General features: G+C 32.7%; 1 protein-coding gene across 9 annotated transcripts in view; it reads left to right on the top strand.

Annotated features, from left to right (window-relative positions):
* Ahi1 (Abelson helper integration site 1) overlaps window positions 1-19,266 on the top strand; it is a 146,569-nt gene that overhangs the window by 43,509 nt on the left and 83,794 nt on the right. For 7 of the 9 annotated variants that reach the window (XM_048354128.1, XM_048354134.1, XM_048354135.1 and 4 more), the window contains 5 exons: window positions 2,241-2,359; window positions 4,759-4,889; window positions 6,431-6,571; window positions 11,447-11,643; window positions 18,637-18,663. In XM_048354128.1, coding sequence (XP_048210085.1) covers window positions 2,241-2,359; window positions 4,759-4,889; window positions 6,431-6,571; window positions 11,447-11,643; window positions 18,637-18,663 — 615 coding nt within the window. The remainder of the gene's footprint in view (window positions 1-2,240; window positions 2,360-4,758; window positions 4,890-6,430; window positions 6,572-11,446; window positions 11,644-18,636; window positions 18,664-19,266) is intronic. The other 2 variants (XM_048354130.1, XM_048354131.1) reach the window with 2 other exon arrangements.

Below are 19,266 nucleotides of genomic sequence, written 5' to 3'. Positions count from 1 at the left end.
CACTATTGAACTACAGCCCTAGTCCCTTTAGTCTTTTGGGCCTTAGTTTTCAGCATGATCATTAGCTACATTTTATGCTAAAATGAGGTGTATGTTTTATCATCATCTAAAGGAAACAACTAATTTTCTGTTATTTGTATCCATTTTTCTTTGTCCACTAACATGTCACTAGAAGGTGTATGGCTCAGTGCTTTGGTAGTCCTTTCAGAATTATCCAGTTCTAGTGGAGTTTGACATTTGATCATAAAATTATTGCAATAATTAGTTTATTTGAAATTTGCCAATTTTCTTGAAACCAATGAAAAAGCTATTTGGGGGAAAAGATTGTTTTAAAGATGGTCTTTAAGAAATTTTATTGATGAGCATATTTTTTTTTAGTTAAAAATACAAACGAGGGGGAAACCTAAGGGAAAAGGAAACCTAAGGGAAGTACAAAGGAGTGACATTGTCCAAAATAGAAATCTACTCATCACCTGACTTATGGAATGATAAACCCTTTGTATACCTTAATAATAACCATAAAATTATATTAAAATATAAATTAAGACTAGTTTGTGATTTTCCTGCCTCTCTCCCATCCTCCCCCTCCTTCCCTCCATTCTTTAATCTCTCCCCTCCTTCATCCCTCCTTCCTCCCTCCTTCTTTTCCTTCCTTCCTCCCTCCCTCCCTCCCTCCCTTCCTTTCTTTCTTCTCTCCCTCTTTCCTTCCCTCTTTCCTTCTTTTCTTTTCTTTTCTTTTTGTGTGTGTGTGTGTATGTGGTTTTGGTACTCTACCACTTGAGCCACATCTCTCCAATCCAGCTTTGTTATTGGTTAATTGGAGATAAAATCTTGCAAACTTTTCTGCCCAGGCTGGCTTCAAACCACTGTCCTCACATATAGCCTCTTTAGTAGCTAGGGTTCTATGGTCCACCACTGCCCACATTTTATTTTCTGTTTTTCATAATTGAAAATGACAAGGGTTCCCTAATAGATGAAGTGCCTATATGTCGCTGCACACATGGTTAGCCAGTTATTCGCTATCTTCACTGGAGCTTGACTGTTATAAAGAAATATATGGCTTGGCTTTGGTGGCTAATGCCTGCAATCCTAGCTGTTCAGGAGCTAAGACCTGAGGATAGCAATTTGTTGTGGGTTTTTTTTTGCATTTTATTTTTTTATTTTTTCAAATTTTTATTATCAAACTTATGTACCAAGAGGATACAGTTTCATACATTAGGCATTGGATACATTTCTTGTACTGTTTGTTACCTTGTCCCTCATGCCTCCCTCCCTCCTCCCCCTTTCCCTTTCCCCCCATGGGGTGTTCAGTTCACTTACACCAGTCTTGCAAGTATTGCTTTTGTAGTTGTTTGTCTTTTTTTACCCTGTGTCTCTCGATTTTGGTATTCCCTTTCAATTTCCTAGTTCTAATACCAGTATACACGGTTTCCAATATACTCAGATAAGATTACAGAGATAGTGTAGGTACAAGTCATAGCAGAGGATCACAAGAGCCCAATAGCTATACCCTTATGATCACATAAGATGATGCTAAGTGAAATGAACTCCATGTTATGGAAACGATTGTTATATTACAGTTGTAACTACTTTCAATGTCCCATGTGTCTCTGTAGCTTCTATTATTGATGATGTTCTTGAGGATAGCAATTTGAAGCAAGCCCAGGAAGAAAAACTCCTGAAACTGTTATCTCCAATTAAGTACCAAAAAAGCTGGGAATACAGCTGTGGCTCAAGTGGTAGAATACTAGCCTTGAGAAAAAAAAACAAACTTGAGGGACAGCACCCAGGCCCTGAGTTCAAGCCCCTCATTAGCACAAAAAAAGAAAACATATGAAGGAAGTTTCTTGATACTTACAAATGCTAAATCTGACATGAACTTTCTCTAAATTATGTTTCACTCTTTTTCTGCAGTTTGGTTTTGATTTTACACTGTTAAATCCATTATTACTACTATCTCCATTAATCCTTCCCCACCTCAAATTTGTTATAGCTTAGTTCACTAAAATTGAGATCTTTGATGTCAAAGCTTCATTATTTTCTGTAACTTTAAAAAAATCATTTGAGTTACCTTTAATTACTTGTACAAAGGAATTTCCATTTAACAAAGAAGTTTATGAATACAGTATGTCTTGATTAATGTCACCCCTTCCAACATTCTCACCTATCCCTCCCCTACCTATCCCTTTTCAGTAGTAAATATTACTACTATTGACTGCTTTTTTAAATAACTGTTTTAGGAAATTAAAGAAACTGAATTTAAGGGGATTCCAATAAATTATCTGGAGGTTCATCCCAATGGAAAACGTTTGTTAATCCATACTAAAGACAGTACTTTGAGAATTATGGATCTTCGAATGTAAGTATTAACAGGATAAGTATTATAGGATGGGTAATGTAGAAGTGTTTCTGACCTGGAAAATTTTCTCTTTGGCAACAGCTGAGTATCTAAAAGATACTTTTTTGGTATTATTCCTGGTTCCTAATGACTCAGATCAGAAATAATGCTAAACCTTCTACAGCCCAGAAGACATCCCTCATACCACCACCGCCTCCCGCCCACAGTAACCAGGCCTGTGTGAACAACTTCAGAGTGAAATGTGATCATTTCCCTTTTGTTTTCACAAAGCAGAAACTTTATTTAACAGTGAAGGAATATCTTTTACCTCACTGATACTGGAATGTTATCTTTTTTTTTTTTTTTTGGCCAGTCCTGGGCCTTGGACTCAGGGCCTGAGCACTGTCCCTGGCTTCTTCCCGCTCAAGGCTAGCACTTTGCCACTTGAGCCACAGTGCCGTTTCTGGCCGTTTTCTGTATATGTGGTCCTGGGGAATCGAACCTAGGGCCTCATGTATCCGAGGCAGGCACTCTTGCCACTAGGCTATATCCCCAGCCCTGGAATGTTATCTTTTGACATAATGTAACTGAAGGAGATGGCTTTTGGTTCATGCATCCTTGTTTTTGCTTTATTCCTAAATACAGGCAAAATAAGGCAATCATCTTTAATATAAAAGACAGAGGAGATATATGGCATAGTATACTTTTGTCTTGGTGTCAGAATTCCTGTTAAACACATGAGAGAAGGCCGTTGTTAGATTTCCTTATCATACTCAGAATGGCAAATGTGGTCATTTACCTCTATTAATTTGATTCTACAAGTGTCGTTTTAGTATTGATTGTTAAATTCTTTAATGTTTATGTAGAACAGCTCAAGACTATGACATTGGTGCTGTGGAACAATAATATTAGGCTTAGTCCACAAGGTATATAGTCTAGTTGCACTCCTTGAAATACATACACACACACACACACACACACACACACACACACACATTTAGTTAGTCTAAATGAGATTTTTCTAGGATTAGAATCTGCTTATTCTTTTTGGGCTGGGAATGTGGCTTAGTGGTAGAGTGCTTGCCTAACATGCATAAAGCCCTGGGTTCAATTCCCCAGCACCACATAAACAGAAAAATCCGGAAGTGGCGCTGTGGCTCAAGAGGCAGAGTGCTAGTCTTGAGCAAAAGAAAGCCAGGGACAAGTGCTCAGGCCCTGAGTCCAAGGCCCAGGACTGACCAAAAAAAAAAATATATATATATATATATAAAACGAATCTGCTTATTCTTTATAGAGTCATAAACTGCTTTTCTGCCCCACGTTAGTTGATCAACTTCTCTATGCCTGTCTTTTGTCTTCTCAAGTGGAAGAAATAATATACTGTGCTCAAGGGTTTTGTGGAGGAATAAACTAGTTAATATATTTGGCCTATTTAAGGACTCTGGAAGAGTATGACCAAGTAACTCCAGGTCTAGAAATTTATGTCATGAAAATGATCATAAAACAATAAAAATGAATATAAATATACATAAAAATCATTTTTAGACATTGTGTTCATGATAGGGAAAAGCTGACAACACCTAAATTTTTTGTCCAACCATAGAAAATTTCTTAGCAAAACTTTTAACATACGTATTTATCCAAAGGAAAATGCATTATCTCTTATTTTTTTTACCCCTAAGATAGAGAAGTGTATGTCATATCCTACCTGACACATAGCACTGAAACAATGTTAGCTCTTATTTAGAAATGGAAAAGTACAGAAGGGTTGTATACCACAATTTAGACAATTTAATATGTTTTATGTAGTATTTCCAGGAGCCAAGTATTCCTTGTGTGTTTTAAAAAATCTAATATGAAATAAAACACAAGACAATAAAAAGCTATCTATTTTTAATAACTAGCTTAAATGCTACTTCCATAAAGTCTCTGCTTTCATAACTTACTGTCTCTTGTCCAAATGCACAGTACCTACTACATTCTAAGATCCCTGAGCACAGAGACCAGCTTTTCTTTATCTGCTTCTACCATAGCATGTCTACCGTATAACCTATTCTCAGCTATATGTTGATGAATGCAAATTAATTATTAAATTTTTTTTGGCCAGGCTCCTGTGGCTTGTGTCTGTTATGCTAGCTACTTAATGGACTGAGATCTGAGGATCAGGGTTCTTAAGCCAGCATGGGCAGGAAAGTTTTTGAGACAGTTATCTCCAGTTAACCACCAAAAAGTCAGATATGGAATTGTGGCTCAAGTGGTAGAGCTCTAATCTTGCACAAAAATCCTCAGGAACAGTGCCCAGACCCTGACTTCAAGCTCTTGCACAAAAAATTAGAATAAAATACAGTAAGTAAAACATTCTCTCAACCAGTCTTTTTCATGTTTAAAATAGGTTACATTTGAATGCTTTTTCTTTATAGATTGGCTGCAAGGAAATTTGTAGGTGCAGCAAATTATCGAGAGAAGATACATAGTACCTTGACACCATGTGGAAGTTTTCTCTTTTCTGGAAGTGAGGATGGTATAGTATATGTTTGGAACCCAGAAACAGGTAAGTACTTTTTGACCTTCTTTGAGGAAGTGAGGTTGAGTTTTCAGTAAGTGTGAAAACTACCATTTAATGAAACAATTTTGAAGAAAATTCCAATTTCAGAGTTTTAATTTTATTTTTGTAGAATCGAATAGCCTTTGATGGGACCTAGTTACAGTTTAAACTTACATTAAATTTTATTTTTTTATTTTTATTTATTTATTTATTTATTTATTTATTTATTTATTTTGGCCAGTCCTGGGCCTTGGATTCAGGGCCTAAGCACTGTCCCTGGCTTCCTTTTGCTCAAGGCTAGCACTCTGCCACTTGAGCCACAGTGCCACTTCTGGCCGTTTTCTATATATGTGGTGCTGGGGAATTGAACCAAGGGCTTTATGTATACGAGGCAAGCACTCTTGCCACTAGGCCATATCCCCAGCCCCAAATTTTATTTTTGTTGTTCTTAAATCTTTGTGGATTTAGAATTTTGCATTAAGTCAAGGTTATTCTTGTCCTACTATAGAGATCCAGCTGAATTTAGAGAAATATTTTCTGTGGACTGGAATACAAAATTGAAAACATTTTAAGCTGAATTACAATAGATGGTTAAAAATTTGTGTTTTTTGATTAGAAATCATTCCTAGGAAAGTTTTTGATATTTGAAGCTTACTTAGACAATAATATAGATTTTCTCCAGTAAAGTATTATAGTGTTGTTGACTTGTGCCTCATCTTTTTTTCAAATGAAAAGCTAAAACTATATGTGCATTTTTAACAAAAAATGCTGTACATTTAAAAATTCATTTAATTAGAGTATTTTATTTCATTTTATCCTTTTGTCCTTTATTTTACATTGTTAGATGACTTATTATTTTTTCCCTTATATTATGTTTTAGCATGAATTCAGAAGAATCAGGTTGCTTTTCCCCATTCACAAATGGATCTAGACTCTGATTTATTTATTTTTTGTTTTCTCGCTAATTTTCCTAGGTTCCACTGACTTCTGTTTAAGTCATCTTTTACCATAATCATAGGACTCTTTTAAGCAGATGATACTTCATATAACCTCTGGAGAAGCAACAAAATAGAAAGATTAATCCCTCCATTTTTTTCTGTTTTAGAATTTGATAATTCTTATTCTAGTTTTGCCTATAATTATTTATTAGTTATAACTAAGTCATCCTGTTGAATGTGGTGATACTGATCAAGATGCAATGTATTCATAAAGTACTTTGTACAACTAAAGATAATTTAAAAAACAATTTAGTCATGTCTGTGTCCTGACTTCTAATAAGGTCTACTTTACTTTCTTACTTTGTGCCTTGAACTATTCATGGGAGGATTTGGATTGAGAAATAGAAAGAGAAAACCAGGAAGAATCAGTCATACCAATAATTGTTTAGTAAAATGATACTCAGATATTTCTAAGGCTTAAGGTTTTCATGTAAATACGTGAGCTTCATAACTACTGTAATTATTTTCAAATACATTACAGATTAATTAATATTAAGTGAGAAATAAGTGTCATAATACAAACTACGGAGTCTCTCTTTTTTAATTTAGGAGAACAGGTAGCAATGTATTCTGACCTGCCATTCAAGTCACCTATTCGAGACATTTCTTACCATCCATTTGAAAATATGGTTGCATTTTGTGCATTTGGGCAGAATGAGCCAATTCTTCTTTACATTTATGATTTCCATGGTAAGTTTCCTGCTTGATAAAGTCTACTTAGAGTAATGTTTGCATCTAGAATGGACCAGAAATCATAAGCTCTGGAAAATCTATTGTCTTTAAATTAGCATACTTCCTTGAACATACTGTACAAGCTTACATATACAGTATAAAAGGTTTGCATTATTTTGATGTTAAAACATTTTATTTTCTGTAAGCATCATTAGTAGGAATTTTAAGTGTTTGTGAAGGACAAATAATGGCAATGCTCTTACATTAGTATCACAGAAAGATAACCATTACTTGGTTTATAAATCAATTTAAATAAATGACAGGGGTTATGGACTGTGACTATATACTGAAATTAATGAAGGAAAAACTTTTCTCTAAAACTATTTGGAAATAAAAGGGGAACACATATAGGAAATATGATTCTTTAATATTTTCAGTTTAATATATTTTAATTTAATTTTTTATTGTTTTTTTAACTAAAGAAGGTAGTTCTAGTAAGTTGTTTTTAAGAGTTTAACATTAAAAAGTAGTCAAAAATTAAATGTCAGTGAAAAACAGGTCCACACTTAGATATCTAATGTCTTTTTAACCTCTAAAGTAAAATTATTCTATTATTATGAAAATAAGGAAATTAAAACTTTGAAAAAGATCTTCTAGGAATTATTTGGATTTCTATCATTTGTCATATATTTCATTTCTATGCTGAAATTAGGATTTCACTTTTTTACAGTATAGTAATAGTGCACTCATTCTCAAAATTACAGTTTTAATTTTACTTCATATATTAGTTCTTGCATAAAAATGAAAGGTCTTTCTCAGCCTATTTGATTTGGTTAGTATGTTATAGGCCCTCATTCAGTTTTTGATATGCTAAAGAGACCTAAATACATGCATAGTTAACTATACATTTTATTAGTAACTTTAATGTAGACTATTTCAATGAAGTACTTTAATGGGATATAAATAATTTCAATAATTTCATTAATTTCTACACATTAAATTGGTTAATGTTTCTCACAGCATTAGCCAATTTAAGTTAGTAGGCAATTGAGATAAGTTTTAAACCTGAAGATTTTTCTTTTTATTGCATGGGTGATATGCTGTTTCTGGTGAATTATCTTAAAAATGATACACAAATTCTAGATTTGTTTTAAAGAACTTTATAGAGAAAAAGTGATTTCTACAGCTTATATGCAAATTTATAAAGTACTGTATAACTCTAAAATTGTCATTCAACACAATACCATTTATATTTACTGGGAGTTGTTAGAAGGGAAAAAAAAACAGTTCATCCTGATTATAGGAACAGATGAATTCATAGCCAGTGTCCAAATTTAATGACTAGTTCTGACATTTATCCTGAAATAGTCCCTTAGTTTCCTATCATTCTAAATCTTAACGTAAGTGAAGAGATTTATGCATAAACATTTTAATATTGGAACTGTTACACAGGAAATAAGCAACACAGTTATTTCTTCAAACTCTTAAGAAGTTTTACAGCAATCTTCATTAAATTTCTAATTTGCCTTTTAGAATTCTGAAATTTTCACTACAAATTTAACTTAAAGTTCTCTGTTTTCTCCAAGTATTTTCTGCCATTGACAAAAGGATTTCTTCACTCAGAACAAACAGAGTGTGTTAATGGTGCAATAATTCCTGGGGCTAAACCTCCTTTTCTGTTATTTCAGTGGCCTTACATAACCTTCTTGCCTTTCTGAAGCTCTATTCCCTTATAAAAGTATTACTAGTACTGGTAGTACCTGCCCTACCTAAGAGTTATTTGTTAGAAGACTGTGAAACAAAGACTGTAACAGTGCTTTGTAAACTCATAAACACTATCATGTTCACTTACTACCAGTGAACACTTGACTTTATATTTGTGATATGACTTTAATGTGTGATAACCTTCTCTCTATGGGATGAAGTTGAAGTTTCTTAACTCTGTTGGTAAATCTTTCATTTATTAAAGTCCATACCATTCTAGAGCTGTTGTATTACAAAATAAATGCATAAACTTAAAAAGATGCTATGTCCATATTGTATTAGTGTAGAGAAAGAATTTGCTTCCATGCTCAAAAATAAGGATATTCAAATACTAACACATGAAATAAGACTTATTTTATGCAGTGTATGTAGAACACAGTTTTTGTATATTAACATACCTACATAAAAATTTTAAATTCAGAATTTATCAACACATTTCCCTTGCTCTCGGTTGCCTGTATCTAAAAAGAAGAAACAGGAGAAATAACTTCAAGCATCCAAGATTTAGCACAGTTCTTGTGAGTGGACCTTTACAAGTCCATAAGAAATGAATCACTTCAGGCTCTCGAGTTTTTCACTACTTGAATATAGGCCAGAATTGTCAATTCAAATGATACTTAAATTTTTCATTGAAAATTACAATATTTGATTGGCCTATCTTAGATTTATGGTTTTTTAATACAGGAGTATTTTGGCTGAAATATATGTCTGAAAATAAAGTTTTCATGTGGTTTTTACATAAAATTTAATAGTATAAAATATAAAAGGTCTAGACAGTTAAGTGAGTTTTAAATAGCTTCTGATAATTTTCAAGGAAGAAGCAGCAACTTCATTTTTTGTAAGCTAAATAGACTGTGAATGAGACCACAGTGGTAGCTTTATGTATCATTCATCTTTCAGTTCTAGCAAAATCTATGAACAGTGAGCAAGCATCTTTTTCTGTTAAGCATATGTTCAGGTTGTGGTCTTTTGAGTCTTTCATTCCACTGAGTTATTGCTTTTTTGGTAAGAAATACAATTTTTACTTTCAGAATATGGCTTTATTTGCTTGATCTTGAAAGGGTTAATCATCTAGTAGTAAGTAATTTAGTCACAGAGTACCACAAGTAATGTGCTTTAATGATTCCCATCATAACAAAATGCTAATCAGAGAAACGGCTACTCCTGAATTACTTTACAGTGACAGAATTTAGCAGTTAACGTTTTGTTATTAATCAATTTTAGACTGCTTGAGTGTCTAGGATGATGTTCTAAATGTAGATAAAATCACAGTACCCAGGTAGCACTTTCAATGTCCTTAGTATTGTTTTAAGCACTTTATTTAAATTTTCATAGCAATTTTATGACATAGGAGTTATATTATTCTATTTTACAGGATCCAGGGATAAAAGCAGTACTATCTGATTGTTATGTCCATGCTCCCATTTGATAACATTAGACTACCTTACTAACAGATTTCCTGAAATGTTAGTTTTTGAGTAACCAAACCTTTTTTTTTTTAATACCATTTTCTCTGTGGAGTGTATAGTTGCTTTGTATTTTTATATTTTGGAGGAAGTGAATATGCTTGTTTATTCATTTTTTGTAACCAGTATCCAGTTTGACAATATAGAAGTTATGCATTATAGTATTTTAAATATAGAAGTTATACATCATAGTATTTTAAGTTGAATCAAATCTTTATTTGGGAAGTTCTTAATATTATTGATTATGCCTGGTATTATGCCTCATGTTTTCCCTAAGTGGCAATGTCTTCTTTGAACCAGTATTTACTGGAGTGCTTTTCAGTTGTCATGTCTTCAAGTAATACACCTTCTTATTGAGCACTTATTGTGTGTCAAGTTGAGCTAGGGTATGGAACCAAAAGTCAAACTCAAATGACTATGTTCTTTTGTAATCCTTTATGCTAAGTTGATGAAACCGCTGAAAGAACTTTAGTCAAACTATATGTGACTTCTTCTATTGACATAATTTTACTAATAGAATTGAAATTCATTAATGATCACCTCCACTCTTTCTATAGCTTTGTTTTTCACACTCTATTGTGGTTTACCACAGTTCTGCACACAGTACACCTTTAAGTTTCTATAAATTTTTGTTATATAACCCTGCTCATTGCCTATGGTGGTTATAACACCCTATGCAAACATAATGCCCAGCATCCTACAAATGTGCAATATATGTTTACATTAAAGTTAAATTTTTATAGAAAACCATTAATGTCACCCAGTTGTTGATGGGCTACCATGTGATACCAAGAGTTTAACTCAGGGCTTCACAGATGCTATGCTAGTGCTCTAACACTTAAGCCATACTTCTAGTCCTAAGTATGCTATTTTTATACAAGTATTTAAGCAGTGCTTTTGTGTGTGTGTGTGTGTGTGTGTGTGTGTGTGTGTGTGTGTGTGTGTGTGGCAATGTTAGCAGTTAAACTCAGAGCCTGTGCTTGCTGAATAATAACTCTATAATTTGAGCCAGGTGTCTAGCTCTCAACTTCACTATTTAGAATACCTTAAGATTAAAAGTTTAGCTGGATGCCATTGGCTCACTGCTATACTCCTAATTATTCAGGAGGCTGAGATCTGAGGATCATGGTTTGAAAAAAGCCCAGCAAGGAAAGTTTCTGATACTATTATCTACAACTAACCACTAAAAAGCCCAAAGTAGAGCTGTAGCTCAAGTGGTAGCGTGCTAGCCTTGAGCAAAAAAGCTCCAGGGCAGTATGGGCCCTAAGTTAAAGCCTTAGGACTGACCCACCCACACAGAACAACAATAGTAATGAATAGATCCATCATCCACAAAAGTTGTTTTATGCCCTTTTGTAATCTCTTTCCTATTTTCTTCATGCCATGTGACTACTATGAGAGTTTTCATGTTCTAGAATTATATTTACATTTTTAGGCCTTCAATGCTCACTTACTTGAACTTTTGAAATTATATTTTCTTCTTGTTAGTTTTATAGTATCTAATGATTTCACATTTGCTAGTTATATTGTATTCTCATTAACCACTATTTAGAATGGCATTGCATGGTTTCGGATCATTCATTAAAATTCCTATTTCATGACTTTATTCAATAATGCTTTTGCTGTGATGATTTGAATTAATGTTGAACTCATTTTTTTTTAGTAGCTCAGCAGGAGGCTGAAATGTTCAAACGCTACAATGGAACAGTTCCATTACCTGGAATACACCAAAGTGAAGATGCATTGTGCACCTGTCCTAAACTGCCCCATCAAGGCTCTTTTCAGATTGATGAATTTGTAAACACTGAAAATACTTCAACCAAGATGCAGCTAGTAAAACAAAGACTCGAAACTGTCACAGTATGTGTAATAATTTTATACAGTTGAAATTTTAAGCCTTGAAATTGGTTTATGTTGCTGTGCCCATAAATATTAAATGAGTTAGTTTCTTAATTCTAGGTTTTATTATGCTTTATAGTTTATTTCAAGTGCTTGATCTGAAATCATTCATTGCAATAGACAGCTAAATTTAGGGTAATTCATCCTGCTGGTCTGACTTTTTCTCTTTGTAAAGACCAGACCAGGACTAAGTGGTAAGGGAGGACTGTAAATCAGAAGACCACACCTAGGACTTGACACATGGGTATGGCCCTACCATCTACTAGGAAAGGAAGAGAAACTGTAGCCATATCAGTCCTGTCCATTAGGACCCCTTCAGGGAAGGATGGTAGTTAAAGGTTTAGACCATCATGTTAGAAATTCTCAGAGCCAAATCACCTAACCACTTATTAGAAGGAAAAAGAGTATTCTAACAAGCAATTTATTCCCAGGCTTTCTGCATTCCTTAAAATCATGCTTGAAATTTCCTGTCTCTTTCGCTGGTTCTAAAACTTCAGTCTGTATCAGAATCATGTGGCAAGCTAATCAAAGAACAGATTGCCTGGCTCTACCCTTAGAGTTTGCTGTTCAGTAGGTCTAATGTAGCCTTGTGATTTTTGCATTTCTGAAAAGAAGTTCTCAGGTGATGCTGATGCTACTGATCAAAGGACCACATATTAAGAACTGGTCTGGTTCACAGTTCCCAGTACTTAGAAATAGATAACTAAATAGTTGTTTCATGCCCATGTCTAAACTATAAGCTCCAAGAAGGCAGTTCTTATTGTCCTATTCCCTGATGTGCATAGATAGTTTATAAATAACAATTTAATAGGTGAATAAAGGAAAACTGAACTTCTAAATTTTCCTTATATAAAAGCTATTATTTTATCTGTATAATGCTTTCCTATCTTCATTCATGCAACCCTTTAATTTTAATTCTTTATCTTTCAAGAATTCCTTATTGTTGACATTTTTTCCCATTCCTGATCTTCTGCCTTGGGTTCTTATCTCTAATGCCATGTATATTACCATATGTCCAGGTTCTAGTTAGCTATTAGCAGCCTTTGGAGAAAACAAAACAAAACACCACAGTCCTCTGAACATGGTTCACTACCTTTTTAGAAAGTGCTGACCAAATATAGTTTGACTTTGAAGTTTGCACTCTAACAAATAGAACAAAGAAAATTTAGTTATCTCATATATTTATTGATACCTACTGTATATAAGAAAAACCCCAAACTAGTCATCAAGTTTGATAGGTGGCAACCAACATTCAAGCTATATTGTAAGAACATCTTTTAATAATATATTTAAATTTGGTAAGCTTACATTATCTCCTTTAACATAACAGCTCTATAAAATATGCAAGACAGTGATTAACCTTCTGCATAAAGAAGAAAACTGTGTCTCCTCAAAAGATGGATGTAAAGTTTATTTTATATTTTACAGCTTCAAATATTAACTATATAATCATTCTTACTATTTTAAAGCATTTCTAAATTTATAGAAAATAATTGTTTCCAATGTATAATTGTTCAGCCTCTGCTTATGCTATCTATGATGGCAGGATTTATATAAAAATAGATAAAAAGATCAAGAAGTTATTAGAAACAGAAAAAAGAATTTTCCAAACAAATAGAGAGTTTGATTTTAAAAGAATAACCAACAATATTTAGTATCTTAGGACTAAATCACCCTCACAAACAAATAAAAAAGAGAACAGAAACAAAGCCAATAAAAACAAAACTAGACAGAGAAACAAAAACTGTACTATAATTCCAAGTACACATAACAGGAATACCCAGATACACCAGAAATAGGTAATAAGTTTGGCACCTGCATACATCCCACTGAATAGTCCAAGGTCAAAACTGTCCAATTTATTGGTGTTCAAGGATAATGATAAATTTTATTGGAAGCCATAGGTCCATTAAAAAGATAATACACGTTGGTAAAGAAAGCAATTAAAGGCAAAGCATGTCTTAAAATGCTTTGCTATAAGAAACAGAATATTTTATATTGGGTTCCTTTTAAAGAAGAAATGAAAATTGAGTCTGAGAGTTTGAGTTTAAAAAGATATCTGACTAAGGTAAAAGCATTCAATTTCACATTGAAAATAGTAAAGTTAACTCTAAAAATGTAAGATTATCAATATAGCTTGAGAATTAATTTTAGAACACTAAGAATTCTGAAAAAGATTGAGCATGGTAGTACATTCTGTAATCTCAGCTACTTAGGAGGCAGGTAAGAGAATCATGATTCAAGGTTGGCCTATGCAAAAATATGAGATCCTATCTGAAAAACAAACTTTTAAGCAAAAATAATGGTCTGTGGGCATGGCTCAGGTAGTATGAAGCAGTAGGCCCTGAGTTCATACCTAGCACAAACATAGCCCCGTGTGCCATAAAAAGAAAAAGAAAAAACATAGCTAAATATATTTAAGAATGTAACTTAGGCTTGACTGCTTTATGTACAAGTATAGATGTGCAGTCTCAAACCTTCACATGTTTTATGACTGAATAAATTAAGCCTAATTTTCCTCATCTATAAAATGGAATTTCTGATATTCTCACTTTACTGGATTAAGTTACAGTGACATTTAAATCTCACAGGGTGTGTAATCCATTGTTCCACCCAAATATGTTTTTATTTTTTATTTTTATTGTCAAGGTGATGTACAGAGGGGTTACAGTTACACCAAATACGTTATTATTGATAATAGAGAAATAAGTGTGAGATAGGCTATGCACATTGTTTAATCATTGTTACTTGGAAAGAGAGAAAAATGTAAGAAGAAATTCCATAGATATCATGACAGAAGAACTGGTTATCTATATTTATCTTTATATTTCTCCACAAGAACCAGGTGGGAGAAGAGAATGATAATGAAGGCAGTTCTTTTCTTACCAGGTATTAAACATATTGCAAAGATGAGATAATAAAAAAATCCGATACAAGTTCGTAAATATACATAGATTAGTGGAGAAAGTAAGAATGGTTCATTGTTTTGGAAAATCTTGCAAATTGTGAGTTAACGGAAAACTATCATCACCTTCTATCTACATCTTAGGTTACACATCCCACCCAAATAGTCTTTGGCGAAGGAGCTAAATCTAAAAGTAAAAGTCATTTTAAAACTCATCAGTTGGCCGTGAGGCTTAGTAGGAGGGTGCTTGCCTAGAATTCCAAAGGCTCTGGCTTCTACCTCAGCACTAAACCCACCCACCAAAAAAATAATATCCTGGCAAATATTTGTCTTAGGTAGTTTTAATTTAACTATTATTTAATTTAATGTATTTAATTTTATTTATTTATCCTAAATGTCCTAATCTTAAAAGCAGTGGAAAAGTCTTCCCTTTTGTATGTCAGTATAGAACTTTAAATTTCTATTTAAAATTATAAGTGTATGTATATGTGATATATACAATATGTAATATACATTATATAAATACGATATATTATACATTATGTAAAATATCATATAATTATTTATCATTAGATAGTATAAATTATATATTATGGATTAATCGATCTATTTTTATAGGTATATATACACATGTGTACACACATCCATATACACATATACATACATGAATACCCATAAAGCACATGCACATACCTGGAAAATGTTTACATAAAATCTATTAAAGGAAGAGCTTCCTTAACTAGCATAAAAGTAGATAATAAAGACAATGAAATTCAAAAGCATGAATAAAAGAGATGAACCGTTAACTTCATAACTATATATATATTTAATTTATTTTTGTGCTAGTTCTGGGTTTTGAACTCAGGACTTGGGTACTATCCCTGAATGTTTTTGGCTTTTTTTTCAAGGGTAGTTCTCTACCACTTGAGCCACAGCTCTACTTCTGGTGTTTTGGGGTTAATTTGAAATCCGAATCTCAGGAAATTTCCTGCCTAGTTTGGCTTTGAGTACTGATCCCCTGATCTCAGCCTCCTGAGTAGCTAGGATTGCAGGCATGAATCACCAGTGTCCAGCTCGTAAGTATAATGTAAAAGTTCTACTAGGAAAAGAAAGCATTATCCATTAAACTCCAAAATAGATAAGGAAGAAGAAGATGCTTTGTTAAGGGTGATGTGATATGTTCTTAGTGTAAATTGCTAGATTTCTTTCTCAAAGACAATAAGATGTACTAAGGAAGTTAAGCATTTTGAAAAAAACCCAGCCTTTTGGACCATACCAGTCTTTTTAATAGAATAAGCCTTGAGCGCTTTGAAGACTGGGGTTCTGCAGCTTGTTCGTACTTGTATTCTTTATTTCTGGCACTGTGCCTGACACTTAAGAACTCCCCTTTCACTCTTGCCTTGATAGAAATCTTAACCAGTTTTAAATATTCAGTGAATGATTTTGAGATGTTTAAGTTCTGACTATAACTTCTTCTTGCCTTTCCTTCTTTGTAGAAACTTAGTGACTTTAAGGAAGACCAAAGTGGAAATTACATTCATCTCTGGATTTGGATTTTTGGAATGTAGAAATAAGTTTTTCTTTCTCAGTTCAATTGTTGAATATTGTTATGAATTAAAAAATTATTTCAGTGTGGTAGTTCTTATATTTAACAGTTTTAATATATAAAATGAAATTAGTCAGTGATATTCCAAATTTTAAAAGTAAATCTGAATAGATGCATTCAGTTTTTAAAATGTAAAGAAAAATACTTCAGTAGAAAGCATCTAAAATCTTGGATGACAAATCTTTAACTATAAACAAAAGAGCAACTTAGTGATAGATTTTTTTAATGTTCCCTATAATTTAATTCTGTCATTCCTTATATTTTAATTCTAGCAATTATTAAGTATTAAACCTAACATCCTGGAATCACCTAGGTCTTGTAGATTTTCTCATATTACTATCATTTTATACTCTTGCTATTCTCAGATAAATGAAAAGAATATGAGAATAGAATAAAGAAGATATAAAGGGAAAAAAATAAACAAAAATATTTTTAAGAAATGAAAACAAATGCAGGAACATTAGTTGATAATTGATTATTGAAAGTACTTTTTTCTCTTTAATTTATTTAGCTTTTACCATTACTTTCCTTTTTTAAAATTAGAATATACTTGCTTTGGGATTGAAATAAAGGTTACTACCTTTGTAAAAAAAAACACAAAAGCGTTGTGTATATGCTCTGCATTTTTAAAAATACATTTTTCCTGTGTTGAGAGAATTTGCTGAATTTTTAAAATCATGTTTTATCTGGAATATCTGCTTTATTCCCATTGCAGCTTTGTTCTTTTTGTATTTTGCAAACATTTAAGGTCAATGGGATTCCCACCTTTGTCATAATGTCTTTTCTTTTGTTTCTTGTAGTTCTATTTCAGTAGACTCCAAATTCCTTTCTCTGCATAGGTTCTTTCCCAGTTTATAGAAAACTATTACTAGAGGTAATTAGGTTTTGTTACTAAAGTAGGACTTTTTTCTAATGTTATGTAGGTTCAGCATGTGACTGTGTGTGTGTGTGTGTGTGTGTGTGTGTGTGTGTTTCATAATAAATTCAGCTCAGCAGATATTTAGTAGTAAGTAAAGGACATAAAAGCAATGAAATAGCCATTTACTTATAACATAAACCATCTAGTTGTTTCATAGTTAGAAGGGTTAAGTGTATATCACTACCCAAATAATAACTAAAATACATTCTTCAACCCAGGTAAGACCTCACATTTGTCTTCAATGCAGTCTGCATTTTCTGGTCCAGAAATTTGTTCTTATTAGTTCATCCACAGTTGATTGGAATCTAAGGTACCTACTAAGAGTAAGCAGTCTTAAAATGAATTGATTTACAAACCAAAATCTGTGGGAAGAAATCCTATAATGAAAGCTAGATCTCTCTAGCTGCTTGAAGAAGATAACCTCTCAGTAGTAGTCACAGTGGTGCGATTTTAAAGTCATAGAAGTAGGAATTGGAAGAGTATAAAAATATTTTATTCTGAGAAAGATTGATCTCTACCCCAAAGGAAATTTTTAACCTTAGATTTATTAGTGATAACTAACATCTACTTCATTGTTAGTAATATATGTTTCTGGCACTAAGTGCTTTGCATACTTTGTTATATTTAATCCTCAAATCATACTGTAGTATAGTAGTAGGAGCACTAGTTTTATTCTTACTTTTCAGAAGAGGAACTTGGGGCTACAAGGTCACACAGGTAGTAAGCACTAGACCCGAGATTCACTTTGGGTAGTTGGTCCACCAAATCCATAGTTTTGCTGCTTTTATAAATGGAATAGTATTCTTTAAATATATCTGTCATTTAGAAAAAAAAACCCTTAAAGTATTTCTCTGACCTCTTCTTTCCTAAATTCAATGTTATTTCCATTTTTCCCTAGTTCTATACCATACTGATGATATCTAGTAGTTAATTCTAATTAAGCTTGAGTATTTTGGGCATTTTGTTGGTAGCAAACTTTCAAATTATCCATTATCCATTGACTTAACACTAGTTCCTCTTCTATAAATGATACTTTCCTGGCCTTGTTCTGTGAATTATAGGTGATTGTTTCTAGCCTTTTAAAATATTTATATTCCTTACAATTAGTGCTGTTTGTGGGATATTGTTTGATATAAATTACTAATGTGGAAATTGTAGCTATTAATTTAGAAATACATGAATTCTGAATGTATCTTTTAAATCAGTTAGGGTTCTGGTAGTTTTATTATATATGCTAGGTTTATTGAAGAAGCAAGTCTTTCTTGAGGCAAGTCTTTCTTGGACCTTAGGAGTGCCTTTGCTATTAGCAAATTAAAGTTATCATGAACATTTCATTAAGTCTTTTAAAATTATACTCTTTCCAGCTCATTGGAAACCATGCAGTTACAACTGCAGTGTAGTAAAGAAATTATCAGATTCTGATTTTGGTTATTAGAAGATTGACATCTAAATGCATTGAAAAGAGTCAATACTTTATTTCAATAGAATTATGAATACTTCTTTATTGTACTGTATTTCTTTTAGGAGGTGATACGGTCCTGTGCTGCAAAAGTAAGTAGTTTTTATTACCAGGATGGTAACTTTAAAACTACAGTTTCATTGTGATACACCAAAGAGTTGGAATGCACCATTATAGAGTTTTCAAGTTTTATACACGTTAGCCTGATCTGTAACCTCTCTATTGGAATTCAAATTTGTCAAGGAATTATAATACTGGAACCTGAAATTTCATTAAAGGTAAATAACCAGTTAACATCACAGTTTTGAAGATTTAATAATGCTAGTTGAGATATACTTCTAGGAAGAGACCAGCAAGATGATTGTGTTCTTTGAGGTAAATTTTATATAATTGTTAATATATGAGACATCAACCATTACAGTTCTGATGGATGTCTGATGAATAAATTTATAAGCATTGAAATACACATAAACTGGACATTTATGATGTGCTGTGTTGATAATCCTCTCTTCATTTGCTGGTCACATATCTTTTCCCATTTGACTATATACTGATACAGAGTTAACTATTGTTGCTATTACAGTTTTTAAAAAGGAGAAAATTGAAATTTATTGAGGGCTCAGATTTTATATAAAGACAGTAGTATATCAAAGGTTCTTGGTTATTAGACAATTTTAACTGAAGTGTATCTAGGT

Source organism: Perognathus longimembris, chromosome 9, assembly GCF_023159225.1.
Source record: "Perognathus longimembris pacificus isolate PPM17 chromosome 9, ASM2315922v1, whole genome shotgun sequence".
Classification (NCBI taxonomy): domain Eukaryota; kingdom Metazoa; phylum Chordata; class Mammalia; order Rodentia; family Heteromyidae; genus Perognathus; species Perognathus longimembris.
This window is presented reverse-complemented; position numbering and strand designations above follow the sequence as displayed.